At 40.5% G+C, this 17,020-nt stretch overlaps 1 protein-coding gene across 1 annotated transcript; it reads right to left on the bottom strand.

Moving 5' to 3' along the window:
- Positions 1–14,418: 14,418 nt before the first annotated feature.
- LOC104750394 (zinc finger protein 4-like) lies at positions 14,419–16,601 on the bottom strand. The gene is made up of 2 exons (XM_010472181.3): positions 16,317–16,601; positions 14,419–15,416 (listed from the first exon to the last, which is right to left on the bottom strand). The coding sequence occupies exon 2, from the start codon at positions 15,372–15,374 to the stop codon at positions 14,589–14,591; it is 786 nt and encodes a 261-aa protein (XP_010470483.2). The 5' UTR covers positions 15,375–15,416; positions 16,317–16,601; the 3' UTR covers positions 14,419–14,588.
- Positions 16,602–17,020: the final 419 nt, after the last annotated feature.

Consider the following 17,020-nt stretch of genomic DNA (forward strand, 5'->3'; position numbering starts at 1 on the left):
GGCTCACTAGCCTACCAACTCGCAAAACCCTCCTCTCTTCTTCTTCTCCTTCTTCTTATTGTCTAGGTCTCTCTTTGGCTTATTTTCACACCGGAGACGGTGTGAAGTAAGTCCGGGGGAGGGTCACCTATGACATTTGTTTTCTTTATTTTTCTTTTTATTGAGTCAGTTTGTCATGTAAGTCGAACCAAAATTTGTGGGAATTAGGACCGAAATCTGTGATGTTTTTAACCAATTGTGAGTTTGACCGTTTTTCCTAGTGACCATTGTTGCAGAACTAAGAGTACAGAGACGAGCTAATACCTCTTCACATTCGGACCCTTCTCCTGGCCAGAAAAGCTTCATCCCATTAAGGTTTCACCGGAAAGACTTAGACTCTACTTTATTGGAACCTAACCGGATTTAAATTCTTCTCGTTTTGGGCATTAGGATAGGGAACATGTCACATATTCAGGACTTCTTATTCATTTTTCCAATCTTGCTGATCCTGAATAGCTAGCTCATTTTAAGTTAGTACCACCCCGAGCCTAACCTCCTTTCAAACAACTTGCACTTGTATTTTTGTTTTCTCATTCTGTGCAGCTATGTGCAAAACGGTCGGGGAGAGCAGGACTGACACAATCTCTAACTCGCTCTTGCTGGAGAACCAAAGAGGAAAAAGCCGGACGGACAGAGCACGTGCTCCAACCCAGCGAGCACCTGCTCCGAAATTTTATAAATCCGAGTCCGCGAGTTGTTTTGAGCAGAGAGAGAGCGTAGGATACGGTCCGCATGCTCCTGGGGTAATATCAGAAGAAGATCCCCCATCATCCTTCATAGTTCTCAAAAAAAAAAAAAAAAAAAAAAAAAAACGTTTAAGGATGATGGAAAGGGACCAGAGCTAGTGTTACACACCCCCGAGCATGCGTTGTACCCTGAGGAGAAAAGAGAGGCTGAGTTTGAGAAGATAAGAAGAGGAGAGTGATTAGAGGTTGTGGACATCAATGAGTCCACTCTCCCTTACCATTTTGTGCGATATCCTGCATCTCTTTCGAAGTAATGGTAACTCCTAAACACTCTATAGCTCCACCATTAAAACAGCCTTTTATCTACCAAGCCTCGATTTCACTAGCTTAATGCCCTTAATGAGAAGCTCACACCAATTTTAATTGAATGTAAAGAGTCTTTGTCTGGAAAGTGATCTTTTTCTGGGTTTGATTGCCAATTATGGTTCTGGTTTTGGAGATGTTTGCTGGAGAATTTTATCGGTATAGCTTGTTCTAACACATGTGGTCTGCAGGTCATGGTCTACTCACGGTTTCTGAGATTTTTGCGAGTTCCCACCTTGGCTCTCTTGGCGCTTGGTTTGAGTTTGTTTGAGGACAAACAAAGATCTAAGTCCGGGGGAGTTGATATGTTACGGTTTTGACTCACTTTGACCCCGTTTATTTGATAGTTTTGTAGTTGTTTGAGTCCTTTTCAGGTTATAATAAGAGGCTAGGAAGCTAAAAGCAAGGATTGGAACAGCAGGAGCAATCGGAGCAGAAAGGAGTTGAATTGGAGCAGAAAAGCTGATTTTAGACCCAGGAGCACATGCTCCCGATTTCCGAGCACATGCTCCCAACTCTACGGTTTCATGATGACACGTGGCAAGCATCTAGGCGCCAATTCCCTGCCTAATTCCCCTTATTTTAGGCGATCCTTTGTGAGAGAAAGAGGGCTGAGATCGCTTTTTAATAGGGAGATTTGAATTTGGAATCTTTCCTTATTTTTCCCTACTTGTATGCTATTTAACCTAAGGTTTTTAGGAAAGATAAATATACCTTTTCTTTTGTTTTTGAGCGACGCTTTTGTGAGAGGGAGAAGAGCGGCTACCTTGTGAAGCATTCTCTGAACCCTTTTTATTTTTATGTCATTGAATTTCTCATCTTTTGCTATGATTCATTTCTCTATGTCTGAGTAGTTTTCTTTGCTAGATTAGGGGTTTCAAAAGGGGTTTCATGGGTTAGTAACAGAACACAAATAGGGCTTTATATAATCGATTGTCTTCACTATTGTTAGACTTAATGCTTAGGTTGATTTGATCACCCAATCTATGATTCTAGGTTTATCTATTCATCAAAAGTGTAATAGGTTGCTAGAAAAGACATTAGTGGGCAAATTATCCTAGACCTGCGAAAGTTGATGTGTAGGTGATTTGTGAACTTATCATTCCTGTTCTTTAATGCTTGTCTGCGATTCTGGGCTCAAACGACAGTTTAGGGTTTATGGACCGCCGAGCATGTGCTCCGGATGTCTGAGCATGTACTCCGCGTCTCCGCACAGAATCGATCAGATAGAGTTATTGATACCACGACAGTGGATCAGTTTATATTTATGTTTGAGTTCTGGACTGGTACTTAATCTATGCCCTGAATAGTTGTTTAGTTGCTATCTCTGAAATTCCCGAGAATTACCCCTGATCTAGTGTTTTGCTTATTGCCTTTTTATACCGTTTTAATCGCGTTACTGTTCCCAAACAAACCCAACTTTGAATTGTCTTAGCTTGAAATTGAACCAATAGAACCATAGAGTAAAACTTGGTCTTCGTGGGATTCGACCCCAAAGTACTACTTCTTTGTTGTGCACTTGCAGTAGGAAAATAGGGTTTAAAACCCTGTGTATCACCTGCCACCTTTCACGGGTGCATGACATCGATTTTCTCGGATTTGATTGAGGAGTCAGTGGAAGTGTTTATTGACGACTTCTCTGTATATGGTTCCAGTTTCTCCTCCTGTTTGTTAAATCTGTACAGTTTATTGAAGCGGTGTGAGGAGATGAATCTGGTGCTGAACTGGGAGAAGTGCCATTTCATGGTTGAAGAATGGATCGTTCTGGGACACAAGATTTCTGATAAAGGAATTAAGGTTGATAAAGCTAAGATTGAGGTCATGGTTCAGCTTCAACCGCCTAAGACAGTGAAGGACATCAGAACCTTTCTGGGACATGCTGGGTTTTACAGGACATTCATTAAGGACTTCTCAAAAATTGCAAGACCTTTGACGAGGTTGTTGTGCAAGGAGGTTGAGTTCTAATTTGATGCAGCATGATTGGAAGCTTTCAACAAGATCAAGGAGGCCTTGGTTTCGGCACCCATAGTACAAGCTCCGAATTGGGATCATCCATTTGAGTTTATGTGTGACGCTTCAGACTTCGCGGTAGGAGCTGTTCTGGGACAGCGTATTGACAAGAAGTTCCATGTCATCTACTACGCAAGTCGCACCTTCAACGAGACTCAAGGAAGGTATGCAACCACAGAGAAGGAGCTCCTATCAGTTGTGTTTGCATTCGAAAAATTCAGGATTTACCTTGTGGTTTCGAAAGTCATAATGTATACCGACCATGCTGCTTTGAGACACATCTATTCAAAGAAGGATACCAAGCCGAGACTGTTGAGATGGATTCTGCTACTTCAGGAGTTTGACATGGAGATAGTTGACAAGAACGGCATAGAAAACGGAGTTGCAGATCACTTGTCAAGAATGAGGATTGAAGATGTTGTTCTAATTGATGACTTAATGCATGAGGAACAACTTCTGGTCGCCCAGGTTTGTGAGCAGATGCATGACACAGAGCTTGACAACCTCAGAATCAGATGCATGGCGATCACTTCTAAGACTGCACCATGGTATGCAGATGTCGTGAATTACAAGGTCTGTGGAGAAGTTCCTGATGACATGGATCTTTACAGGAAGAAGAAGCTTTTCAGAGAGGTCAACCACTACTTCTAGGATGAACCCTATCTGTACAAGAGAGGTTCTGACGGTCTGTTTAGGAGATGCATAGCAGAAGGGGAAGTACAAGGAGTATTTGAGCATTGTCACGGCTCTACCTATGGAGGTCACTTTGCCACATTCAAGACAATTCAGAAGGTTCTTCAAGCAGTTCTCTGGTGGCCAACCTTGTTCAAAGATGTTCACAGCTTCATCACCAACTGTGATGCTTGTTAGAGGATGGGAAATATCACAAGGAGGAACAAGATGCCCCAGAATCCGATCCTGGAAGTAGAGATATTTGATGTTTGGGGCATAGATTTCATGGGACCTTTCAACCCTCCATCAAATGGTAATGTTTATATTCTGGTGGCAGTTGATTATGTTTCTAAATGGGTCGAAGCCATTGCAAGTCCCACTAATGATCACAAGGTTGTTCTGAAGCTGTTTAAAAGTATAATTTTCCAAGGTATGGGATAGCCAGAGCAGTGATCAGTGATGGTGGAACTCACTTCGTCAACAAGGTGTTTGAGAGCATGCTGAGAAAGTATGGGGTTAAGCACAAGGTATCTACTGCGTATCACCCTCAGACCAGTGGACAGGTTGAAGTCTCACATAAGCAAATCAAGGGTATGTTGTCAAGGATTGTCGGGGTTTCGAAGAAAGATTGGTCTGTCAAGCTGGACGAGACACTCTGGGCGTATAGAACAGTGTACAAGACGCCAATAGGTAGAACACCATTTCAGTTGGTATATGGTAAAGCATGTCACCTCCCTGTGGAGGTTGAGTACAAGGCGCTTTAGGCTATCAAGCTGCTGAACTTGGATATTGACATAGCTCAGGCTAAGAGGACTCTTGATCTACATGAATTGGAAGAAATCAGACTTGATGCCTATGAGAGCTCAAAGATATATAAAGAAAGAACCAAAAATTTTCATGATAAGAAAATTGTTGTCAAGGAGCTCAAGGCTGGAGATCAGGTTCTGTTTTTCAACTCCAAACTTAAGTTATTTCCTCGAAAGCTTAAGTCTAGGTGGTCTGGACCTTTTGTCATCAAGGAATTTCTTCCATTTAGAGCCATCACTCTTCTAAACAAGGATGGTAGCGAGTTCACTGTAAATGGTCAAAGAGTCAAGAAATATTTAGCTGATCAAGTCCGACCATAGGGGTCTTCAAAGCTCCTCTATGAACCCCAAAAGGCATAAAAAGCTGAAAAGTCAAGCTAGGGACTTTAAACAAGCTCACTTGGGAGGAAGTCCTAACGGTATCACTCTAAATTTGTTTTTTTTTTTTAGGATCCTTGTGTTTTTAATTTTTGTTTTTGTTTTTCTAGTGTTCAGGAATTTACAGATGGGAGTCTAAGCAACAGAAAAAAATGCAGTTAAACGAGTAGGTTTATAGTAAAGTCTAGTATGATGAGTTTTACAGAAGAGATTGAGGATATTAAAAAAAAGAGGAGAAGAAAAAAATATAAGAGAGAAGCAGAATCAAGAGTGTGTCGGTCTCATGGGGAACAGAAGAAAATACAGAGTGAGAATCTTTATCACACCCCATACCCCACTTATGTCCTATTCTAACCAACCTATTCTACCCACGTGAATCCTCACCCCCACTCTCTTCTTTTCCCACGTGAACCCTCCCATCATCTCAACTCATATCTCTCCTGCTCCCTCTCTTAAGACATATCAAACCACTCACCATCACCTTTTTGTCACCTCACCTCACCACCATCCCTATCATCACACTCCTCCTCCTCCTCTTTTTAAACAAGTTCTCATCTCTCCTTTTTCCTCTCACCCAACGAAATTTACTCTACTTCATCACTCTTTCATTCTCAGTCTCTCCCACCAACCACACCAAACACTCATCCCTCACTCTATCTGCCTGACAACATCTTCGTTCTCTGGCAAAGCTGCAGACTCGACCGGTGAAGCTGCACATCACGCTCGAGCCAACTACTCCGTTCGAGTATGTCTCATCCCATACAATCGAGCCGTTTCCGCCATTCAACGTTGTCTTCTCTCGAACCGTCCACTCGATTTGCCGCCTATTCCGAATCCAACGAAGCTTCGCTCGCTGCACTCGTCACGCACGCTCAACTATCTCTCTCGAATCAATCTTATAATCTCCCTCTCGCCACCCTGCAACGTTACCAGCTCGAGTCGTTCCTTGACCACTCTCCGTCGTCACCGTTACGCTCGACTCGTCCGCCGTTTCATCCGTTCGAGCCATTTTCAAAAGCCCCGTTCGAGCCACTCTTCGGCGCCCCGCTCGAGCTACTGTCGAAATCCGATCGGGTCATCTCCGTGAAGCGTCGATCGAGCCATCACCGTGAAGAGTCAATTGAGCCACACCCACTTTCCCGGAATTGTTCCGTCCGAGCCATCGAAGCACTCCCGATCCAGCCGTCTTCAAGCAACAGCGCTAGAACCTCCACAACACCATCGCTCGATCCAGCTTACATCCCGTTCGAGCCGCCCTGCGAAGTCCTCCGCTTAAGCTATTCTCCCGGAACCAACGTTCTTCCCCGTCGACCCACACCTAATCCACTCAATCAGTTTATCCTCTCTTTGCTTCTTCAAGTTTTATTTGCTCTAGTTACTTGATCACTAACATATTAACGCTTCGCTTTGAGTTCACCATATCTCAGAGAAACAGAAAAGGTACTGAGCTTATATAGGAGATGAGAGAAGCATATGTTTGTGTTGGTGGAGAACGCTCGTCACCTAAGTCCATGGCCAAGCATTTTCTGAAAATGAAGAACAATGTTGACAAAGTCGTTGGGGGGTTTAGCAGAGGCAGCGAGGTCAAGCAGACCAGACAAACCGCTCTCTAAGAGCAAGAGTCGTGGGAAGAGACCAGAACGAGCTTCAAATTCAAGGGAGGAAGGGAGTGATTATGAACAGGAGGAACCTGCGTTGCGTTCAGAATAGGCTCCCAGAAAATTGGTCAAACGGAAGAGCGCTGAGACAAAGCTAACTCCCAAGGAATACTACGAGCTGTTCCAGCAGTTGGAGTTCGATGGAAAAAGATACCCTCATGTTGAGACGATGCAGCAACTGGAGATTGCGGAAGATTTTCAGTATCTGTTTAGGCGGTGTCATCTGGAGAGAATCATGACCACACCCAAAAATGGATACAGGGAGGAGACAATTCAGTTCCTCTGTACTCTGGAGATGCACTTGCATGCGGATGAGCCGGGAATGATGTCTGATGGAGGTCTGAGCTACATTACATTTCGCGTTCACGGCCAATTCTACACTCTCACCATCAGAACCGTCAAAGAAATGTTTGGATTTCCCAGCGGAAAGGGGATTACGCTGCAGTTTGATCGGAATGCGATATTCGCACTCAGGACAATGATTAGGAGCACGCCCACATTCACTTCATCGAAGACAAAAGCGATGAACCTGCGATGCGTAGTGTTGCGTTACTTCCAAAAGGCGGTTTCCAATGCATTCTACGCCAAAGATATCAAGGGATATATGATGAACGGCGAGCTTGAGATGATTGATCTGGCACTCAAGGGACTTTCGATCACTGCCATGGATTGCACCGCGCTGCAGGGTGACATATCCAACACTTCCATCTCGCTCTACCTTATCAACTACATGATGTCATACAAGAATTGGGTCTCGAGGCTCAGCAGCAACCACACTGCCAGAGTGATATGCATGGGAGGCGTAGTGACTTGGTTTCTGGAGGCTGCTGGCGTTCCCCTACACTCTGAGTCTCACCCACCACGTTGGATAGACATCAGCAACTTGCGACAGATAAGCACTTTGGATTGGTGTTTTAGGCATGGACGGTTGCTCTAGAAGTTTGTGCATCCTGCGGTTGGTCCCTTGAGATCACTCCTCCCTTGCGTCGAGTTGACTACAATCTTAGGGGGTGAGCATATCGATTTCATTCCTCCCGCGGATACCCTATACAATTCTGAAGCTGAGGAGGAACATGTAAATGTTGCGGAAGCAGAAGCCGAGCCAATGGAGGAAGACACCGAGGAGTACCGCCCAGAGCAGTTCTAATTCTAGGAGTACTCAGACCCAAGAATGGCTAAGGGTTCAGAGCAGCTCATCAACACCTCAACCAGCTTCAGCTATGGGGGAAAGCCAGAGACAAGGCGCTCAGCAGCTTCACCAAAACTATCAAGAACTTCATGCATAAGTTTATCTGCTCGACTTCCACAACCGCCATCCCTAGGTCTATCCCCGAGGAAACCAGACCAATGCCAGGACGTCCTTCCGCGACCCTAGAGCGTACACCTTCTCTGATTCCCTCTCCAGCACGTCAGTCTTCATATGTACCTTGGGAGCGTCAGCCTACACCCGTCCCTTCATGCCACTCGTCACATAAATCTAGGGAGAGAATGGGACAAGGTTTGAGTGGTTCTAGAGGCTCCTCCAGTCGTCGATCAGCGTATCGTTCTGCAGCACAAGCTGAGCAAGAGGTTGAGCAGCGAGATGAAGCTTAGGGTGATTATCAGGACATGCAGGAGGTTGAGCAGTAAGGTGATTATCAGCCTACAGATGTGGTAGTGTTATTCTCGGACCATGGTGAGTCTAGAGTCGACGACATGTAGTGCGACGAGCAGCCGAACACTTATCAGAACACGCAAGCGGTTGAGCAGCAAGTCGACCAACCAGCTGAGGCCACTCTCGCGGATCCAAAACAAGGTGAAGGACAGAGCCAGTATCACGCACCAACTCCTTGAGCGAGCACGGACTCCTTCTTCTACTAGTGAGGTACTCCGACCTTCCCTCTGTACATGCCATTTCATTCTCGCATTGTTTTTGTTATGATTCTCAAATCCTTCTACAAATTTTTCTTACACATGAGACTGTGTAATTTAAGTTTGGGGGAGGGTTTGAGATGATGTATCTGATGTTGTGTCTTGTGATTCTTATTTCAAATTTTTGCATCATATCATGTTTAAGTCTGTATCCATATATTTGCATAGAAAAACCAAACAAAAAATTTGAGAATTTTCGAAAACAATCTCCACAAAAACAGAGTGTTCATGTAGTTTAAACTTGCACATTAGGATTGAGTCTAGTGTTATTCATATAGGGTTGTTGCATTTAGCATAGGGGTTGATGATGATTGTAACCTTGTAAGAATGTTGGATTCAATAGGATAGGATCAAGGCCCTTGTTATTAGTTCTTTGATGCATATTGATAGAACTTGAAAATGTAAGATTGAAGCATGTTTTGAATTGACATCACTCCCTATCTATCTGAACCTAATCCTGACTTGCAATTATTTTGTTATGCATTGAAGTTGAACTCATGGATACCATACACGTACTTGGATTGTCTTTCACATTTTTTTTTTACCACCCTTGTCAATCCAAGTAGCTGATTCCCATTTTTGGAACAGTTCCCCGCACCCTTAACCAACCGTTCTTTCAAATCAATTGTATTCTTGAGTGTCAGACCTTTTCCGAGTTGAGCTTGTTAGAAAGTGTTAGGTTCTAACCGACAATAGTAGGATCCTGTGTAGTTCTAGTTCACGTTATCCGGACTAGTAGGACTAGGTGAGAACTCGATTTTAGGTATTGTATATGGATTTGTGCAGAAAAGTGAAGAGTAAAAAGAAAGTAAATGGTAGAAAGTCTTTAGGAGGGGGATGCGTTTTTAAGGTTTACAAGTCTAGTAAAGGATTTGGGTTGAGCAAAATAATGAGTTATTGGTTCTGGGCATAAAATGAAAAAATTAGACAAAGAAAAGAAAGTAAAATGTTTAAGATGTCTAGAGTCCTTAGAAGAAAAGAAAAAGAACCTTACTGATAATAAAGATTTTCCAATCAACTAGACTGATAAGAAGTGAACTCCTCCTAAGACCAAGTGTAAAGAATGAAAGAATGGGTTTGAGATGAAGATTCTGATGAAGGGTAGAGATAGGACCAACTTCGGTTTGGAATGTTCTTTAGATAGACAGGGCGTTGCTCTTGTATGTATCAGTTGGTTTCAACTTTTAGCCTTCTCCTAAGCTCAACTCCCTTTTGTGAGAGAACCTTGTTCTGTATTGATAAAACCTTTTGAGAAGGAGACCATCTTTATCTCTGACCTTTTACCATAACCAAATGAGTCCAATGACATTGCATAGCTTGATTCATGGTTCTCTGTTAATAAATGTTAAAGGGGGTGATTGAAAGGAATGCATGTGTAGATTAAACAAATGAAATTCCTTCACCATGCATCATAGAACTAAAAACAAAGATGTTGATTCTAACTACTCTATTCAGCATGTTTTAGGTTCGGAGACCCCATCTTCACACCTCTCTTCCATACTTTATTCTTGATTGTTTGCTTGAGGGCAAGCAAAGAATAAGTTTGGGGGAGTTGATATGTCTATTTTTTCTATCCTTTGCATATATTTATCATTCATTTAGCTAGGATATCTCATTGGTTTGCATCATTTTCTAGTCCTTTTTATACACTTTGCATGTCTAGGTAGTTCTTGCATCATTCTTTCATACATTATGCATTTCGGAGTATTTCAGTTATTTAGGAGACGTTGGAAGCACATCTGATCGAGCCACGCACTCCAGAGGTCCGACCGAGCCACTCTCACTTGGCACACACCCCAAAGGTCCGACCGAGCCACTCTCAGGTCACCAGTTGAGCTGCACCAATCGAGCTAATCTCACAACACTCCCGAAACCGTCTCTCGAGCCAATCTCACAACACTCCTGGAACCGTCTCTCGAGCCAGTCTCATCCGCTCGATCGAGCCACTCTGTTCGAGCCGTTCCACTCGAGTGGGATTTAGATTTCGACGTCTTCACCAAAGTTGTAGCGAATTGAGTCATCTTTCCAATTCCGTTTATTTCAAGCCAATCGGAAGTGTGGTTCAAGAGTTATCATCGTTTTAGTGGATGCATATACACCTAGCTCGAGCCACTTTCACCGACCACGCTCGAGCCACTTTCACCGACCACGCTCGAGCCACTTTCACCGACCACGCTCGAGCCACTTTCACTCACACCATTCAAACCACTTTCATATAAGAATCCAGGACTGGACGCACACCGACTCGTTCGCACATGTCAGGAAGACGTTCCGTCTTACACGCTTCAGGAGATTCCCAAACCGACTCTTCACCTTGTCGTTTTAAGTTTTAGGGATTTACATGTTGTTACTATAAATACGTTTTGTTAAGCCTTGGCTGGAGACATCTCATCTTTTATCTCGTTCTTTTCCTGAAGGTTTACCCTAGCCATCAAAAACGTTCTCAGACTTTGTATTCCGACACCTTTGAGTTTATTCAGTTTTCGCATTTGATTTCTTCTACAAAGTTGTTCATCTCATTTCTATCTATCTTATTATGTTTTGTTTAATGTTCTTTGGGTTTGCATCTATGGTGATGATTTCCGGATCTGAGTAGTGTTAAGGTTCTTGGGGATGGGATAGACTAGGTGGAAGATCTTAGGATGTAGGGTGTTTAAGCTTTGATTTGTATGATTCCCTTCTGGACTAGTGTTAGAATTACTAGTTTCTCTCTGATCAATTGGAACTAGATTCGAGACATTTCCACACCCAAAAGGTGTTTGATGAAATGTCTGACCAATTAGTGCCAGAGACTTACGTTCCAAGCCTAAGAGATTAGTTGTCTAGGATGTTTTTTGATGTGAATGAACTTGTTTGTCATACCTGCTCGACCATGTTTCTCTAGCGAGAGCTAGGTATGGAAGTGGTTGAGTCTGAGTAGCTTTTGCCAAGAGATTGGATTAGCTAAGAAGTGATGTTCATTGTTTAGGGATGGTTTGCTTGTGGCATGTTAAACACTTTATAGACTAGGATACTCCACCGACATCAATTACTCCCATCCGTAGGACTTCTTTCTTCTTGATTTTTATTGCATTTCTGAGACTGTTTCGTTTCTTGCTTTTTAGTTCATGCTTAGATTTGTTTCTGAATTTTATCCATTTTCGCTTCTTGTCACACATTTTCGTTTCTAATTCTGTAGTTCATTTCCGTTTTTGCATTTTCGTCATTCTAGGATTGTTAGACAAACACTCTTTTTTATATTGGCTTAACTTGTGATTCCTTGATTGCATCTTAATTGTTAGTAAAGTTTCCCAACTGGATTGACACCTTAAGTATTACAACTGCATAAGGTTAATTGAACCTACTAGGATAGACACATAAAAAGCCTAGTATCAAAGACCCTCAAGGGGGTGTTGCTTGACACCATATTGTTTAGAGGTCGTCGATTTGGTTCATTCTCTGGTTTTGGTGCGGTATAGTGGTTTTGGATAAACCCTAAAGTTTCCTATAAAATGGAGAACGCCCACTTCATGTTGGGGGTTCTTTTGGGGCAAGCCGTTTTCCTGCCCTTGAGAAGATAAGAGAGATTTTGGTATCTCTTGATGTTCGAGAGGTGAGGAGATGGTTTTGGGGATGAGAATGAAGGGGGAGTGGTGATTTTGTGGCGTGGAGGAAGAGGGGGAAGCACTGCTAGTGGTGAGGTGTTGCTCATTCCTCAGATTTTGTCCCTAATCCAAGGTAAGTGATTGATGTTAGGCTTATCTAGGATTTTGGGATGATTTTGGTGGATTGGTGTTTGGTAAGATCAATTGAGAAGAATCCATGGGTTGTTTTTATGGTTGTTGTCCTTGTGAATCTGTTGGGTATGTTCTTAATTGTGGGGGAAAAGAGTATTGGTCATCGAGTTAGGTTTTGGTGGTCGAGAGGCGCTTCAAATCAACTTCGGGTCGTGTTTCAGGTGTTGTATCGATCGACACCAGCACCAATATACGGACAACACGAACCGGTGCGAGATGCCTACTTCGGGACAACGTTTGGAGGATGAAACGAAGTCCGATTTGGCTGAAATTTGGTGGAGAGAGTTGTGGAGCTATAGGCTTCATATCCAACGGTGGGTTTGTGAATTAACGGTTGTTTTGTGATTTATTCAAGTGTTTTAATTATGGACAATGCTTCAAGAAGCGTTGCTGACTTAGTGAGGAGTCTAAAGACGAGGGTTGGTGTGAAAGTTTGGTGAATATCTTTCACAACAACTAAGAGCATCTCCACTGCACAAACAACGATTGTCTTCAACAATATTAAAAAAATATAACTTTAACAAAAAATACTTAGGTTCACTCCTAGGGTGAACCTTCTTATTCACTTCTTCTTTTTCAACCAATTATAATCTTCTATACATTATTTTATTTGAAAGAATAAATCAAAATTAAATTAAAAAGCAAAACTGATTAAGGAAACTAATTCTGTATAATTTTTATAAGGAAAGTTAAATATTGGTTTGGTTTAGATTTTACAATTATAGAATGAAATGATGTATCGGTTTGGGTTTACAAATAAGGTGATTAGAGTTTAGATTTTACAATTCAAACAAAATTATATGTCGGTTTGGGTTTACAAATGAAGTGGTTAGGGTTTAGATTTTACAATTAAAACGAAATTATATGTCGGTTTGGGTTTACAAATGAAGTGGTTAGGGTTTAGATTTTACTATTAAAACGAAATTATATGTCGGTTTGGGTTTACAAATGAGATTGTTAGGGTTTAGATTTTATAATTAGAATGAAATTATATGTCGGTTTGGGTTTACAAATGAGATTGTTAGGTTTAGATTTTACAATTAGAATGAAATTATATGTCGGTTTGGATTTACAAATGAGATGGTTAGTGTTTAGATTTTACAATTAGAATGAAATTATATATCGGTTTGGGTTTATAAATAAGCGGTTTAAGTTTTTAATTTTACAGATTTTGTTTCCTTATTTTATAAGAAGGTAAATGAATAAGTTCTTAAATGCATTATGACATCTCAAATTTTATTGGCTAAAATAATGAAAAGTGAACAAAAAAGTTCATCTTAGGAGTGAACCCAAAAATATTAATAATTAAATAGAGAGAGTATTTTTAAACTAGAGACATCCTACTCAAAATGTCTTTACCAAGACATTAAACACACAGTGTCTTCAATGTAAAAGCACTTAACATTAAATTAAGAATTCTTTTTTTACATATCATATTTTATTTGTGGAAAGACACTCTGATTATATGAGGGAGGTAGATGGTCTAAGGAACTGGATAAACTTGACAAACAAAAAATATCCCATGAGAGTTGTTCTACGAGATTCTATGTCTAAGGTTTTCGGGTAGTATAAATATTACAGTTCTAGCCACGATCGCTTTATACACTCTAGGATATTGTGATAAGGTCGTAAACTTCGAAGTTACAAAAATAACTTTCGAAGTTACAAAATGAACTTAGAAGGTGAGTGTCCTTTGAATTCTCTTTGTTCTACACGATAATTGCCATTATTTTCTTCTTATTTTATCATCTTGCTTGTGCTCAAAGTAAACTAGAGCTTGGAAGGACTCTGTTTCCACTTTAGATCTCTTCTTAAGATTTCTACTTCTACGTTTTGGTATATATATTATTACTTATGAATCAATGTTACACAATATAAGAACGCTTAAACCAACTAAAATCAAATAAGGGTTTTAAACGCTAGGTGTTGAATCTTCGTCCGCTTAGTACCTTAACACTTTAACATTATACAGAAACTAAAGGGCCTTTACGAGATATTAAACACAGCTAGAAACTGTAATAACAAATCGATAGTGATAGTATAATGGTACTTAACATTAGATTCGGTTTAAATACATATCCCTGTGGCTTTATACACATTAGCAAACACTATAGTTGACTTTTTGTTTGGTCGATCAATCGATAGTGACCATATAATGATAACATATCAGAAATAGTTTGTGAAACTCTCACTGTACATAATAGAGTTATGATGCTCATTGCAACCAAATTAAGAATCCAAATTCAAAAGAAAACAAAAAAAAAAAAGTAAAAGAAAAGAAAAGAAAACTCAAAGCTTCAAGGTTAGATCGGGAAGAGAAGTACTCTCCATATCCATCGCTTGTTTGACATCCAAGAAATCCATTTTTCTTTCACTTAGATTATCATTACCGGCTTCAGCGGCAACCGCACCGGTCCCTTGCCTGAAACTCCCTGGCCAAAGCATCTCGGCCTCGTCATCCTCAACGTAAAAAGGCATACAATTGCCAAAATACCCCTGGTTGAACCTGGCAATGTTTCTAATAATTGTCTCTGGTGTCTGCCTTGTAATACCACTGACATCATGGGACGAGGCGTGAGCTCGAATTCCCAATGTCCTAAAAGATGTCATATTCGCATTTCCGCTTCCGTGAAGTGGCAAACACGATAGAGCTGCTGCTGTGGCAGCAGCCGCATAATTGCTATTGGATCCTCTCCCGGGAAAGACCCCAGCAAGACCCATACGCATAGCGCGTTTGGCAAGTGTTCTCTCGCGTTTGTGAGCGTTTTGATGACCACCAAGTGCCTGAGAGCTATAGAATTTCCTTTGGCAGTAGTTGCAAGAGAAGACTCTCTTCGAAACAGAAGGTTGTTGTTGCTGCTGCTGTCCCGGGTTGCTACTCTCGCTTGTGCTTGAAAGTGACAATGTCAAAGACGATGATTCAAGATCCAAATTGTTGTTGTTGTTGAAAGAGAGGCTAAGATTAAGAGAGATGGGTTTGTTGTAATCTTCCCCAACCAGAGACAAGTTTGAGGCTACTTGGCTGCTGCTACTGTCCAATGAAGCTTCAATCTCGAGGTCTAAAATTGGTCTCATGATTTCTGGCAGAAACTGAGTGTGGTTTCTTTATATCCTTTTCTGCAATTATATTTTTTATTGAAGAGAGATTGTTAAAAATATTTAGGAAATCTATGAGAAATATATTGAAAGTAATAATTTTAAGAGATTGGATTGGTTCTGTGACTTCTGTCCAAACAAAGTCGATAATGAAAACAAAATATTCTTAACAATAATAATAATTATTTCAGAATTAAAGATAGTGGGGGAAACATTGGTGTGACCATAAATGGTCCTAACGAGTCAATGAGTAGACAACATCAGAAGTGCCAAATTTAGTACTGACACATCCATCCTTCAAACAGTCAACTCTAAACTGATTGAATCATCAAATTTTTCACTCAATAAAAATTGACTAATTTCCAAATAATTTTAGTTACTCTCGTCATCTACTTATTAAAAAAAAACTTAAAACATGATACAAAACTCATTCTAATTAATTTACTTGATTTTGCTTTTGAAAACCCTAAAACAAAAACACTGAGAAATTAAAGGGACCAAAAAAAAAAATATCTGACAGACAAAACACATACATACAAAGGAACAAACAAACAAACATATAACGTAAAGATCACCGACAGCAAAATCTCAGCTAACATACGAAGCAGATCTAAATAATTATTTCTCCTCGTAAACCATTTATTTATCTTGTTTTTTTATAGGGTATGGGTATCCAATGTTTTTGAGCAAAACGAAAAAGGAGGAATAAAGAAATTGAAACATCAGTTGATGACACATAAATGGCAAAAATATATGAGACCCACACCAACCAAATTTACAGCCATACTAATACATGTTGATCAATCAACAAAACTTGAATCTTGAGATAGATTTTGTTAATCCAAGAACATCGAAATTGAGATTCTTAGATTTCCAAGAAAACCAAGAGATTAAGAAGATAAGTAAAGAATGTTCATATACCTTAGTTAGGATGATGAGGAGACAAAGGCTTGGGATTTGAGACAAGAAGTGGAAGTTATGAACAGATTTGACTCAACCAAGGCTATTTTTGGGATTTAAAAAGAAAGAGACGAAGTGAGAGAGATGAGAGATATGAGAGAGAGAGAGTTAAAATGTGTATTGTGAGTGTTATGTTTGGTTTGGGAGCACAAAGAGGAGAGAGTGGATTGTGTATAGTGTGTTTTATTATGGGAAAAGCTAAGGTTGCTGTGAGTGGGAGTGGAGGGGACAATGGTGGGACGTCTCACAGTTAAGTCAGACCACTGTTTTTCTTTTTAAATATTTCTTCGGATAATTTTCTTTATTTTTTGGGAATTTTTTAAAAATATTCTATCATGTATGTGTGTGATGGTTTAAGGGTTGGTTTCATACTCAGGGTCCATAATAATTACTCTATTAATTAAAATTCTGTTAAAGGTTAAAGTTGGCAGTCAAGTGCGGCCAAATGAACCAGTTAGATGAGTCTTGCTTTATAGTATTATCGGATCTGAGTCCAAATGCAAGAGAAATAATTTACAATCTATTCACTCATCACAAATATTATCAAAAATTAAGTATCTAATTTAAAAAGATTACAAACCAAAAGTCTGGAGCTTTGTCTTGGTTTTTTGTGGGCAAAGCTTTCTAATTATGAAAATTGATACAATCTGGTAATTTTCGAACCC

This window comes from Camelina sativa, chromosome 16 (genome assembly GCF_030686135.1).
Source record: "Camelina sativa cultivar CO46 ecotype springtype chromosome 16, ASM3068613v1".
Taxonomy (NCBI): Eukaryota; Viridiplantae; Streptophyta; class Magnoliopsida; order Brassicales; family Brassicaceae; genus Camelina; species Camelina sativa.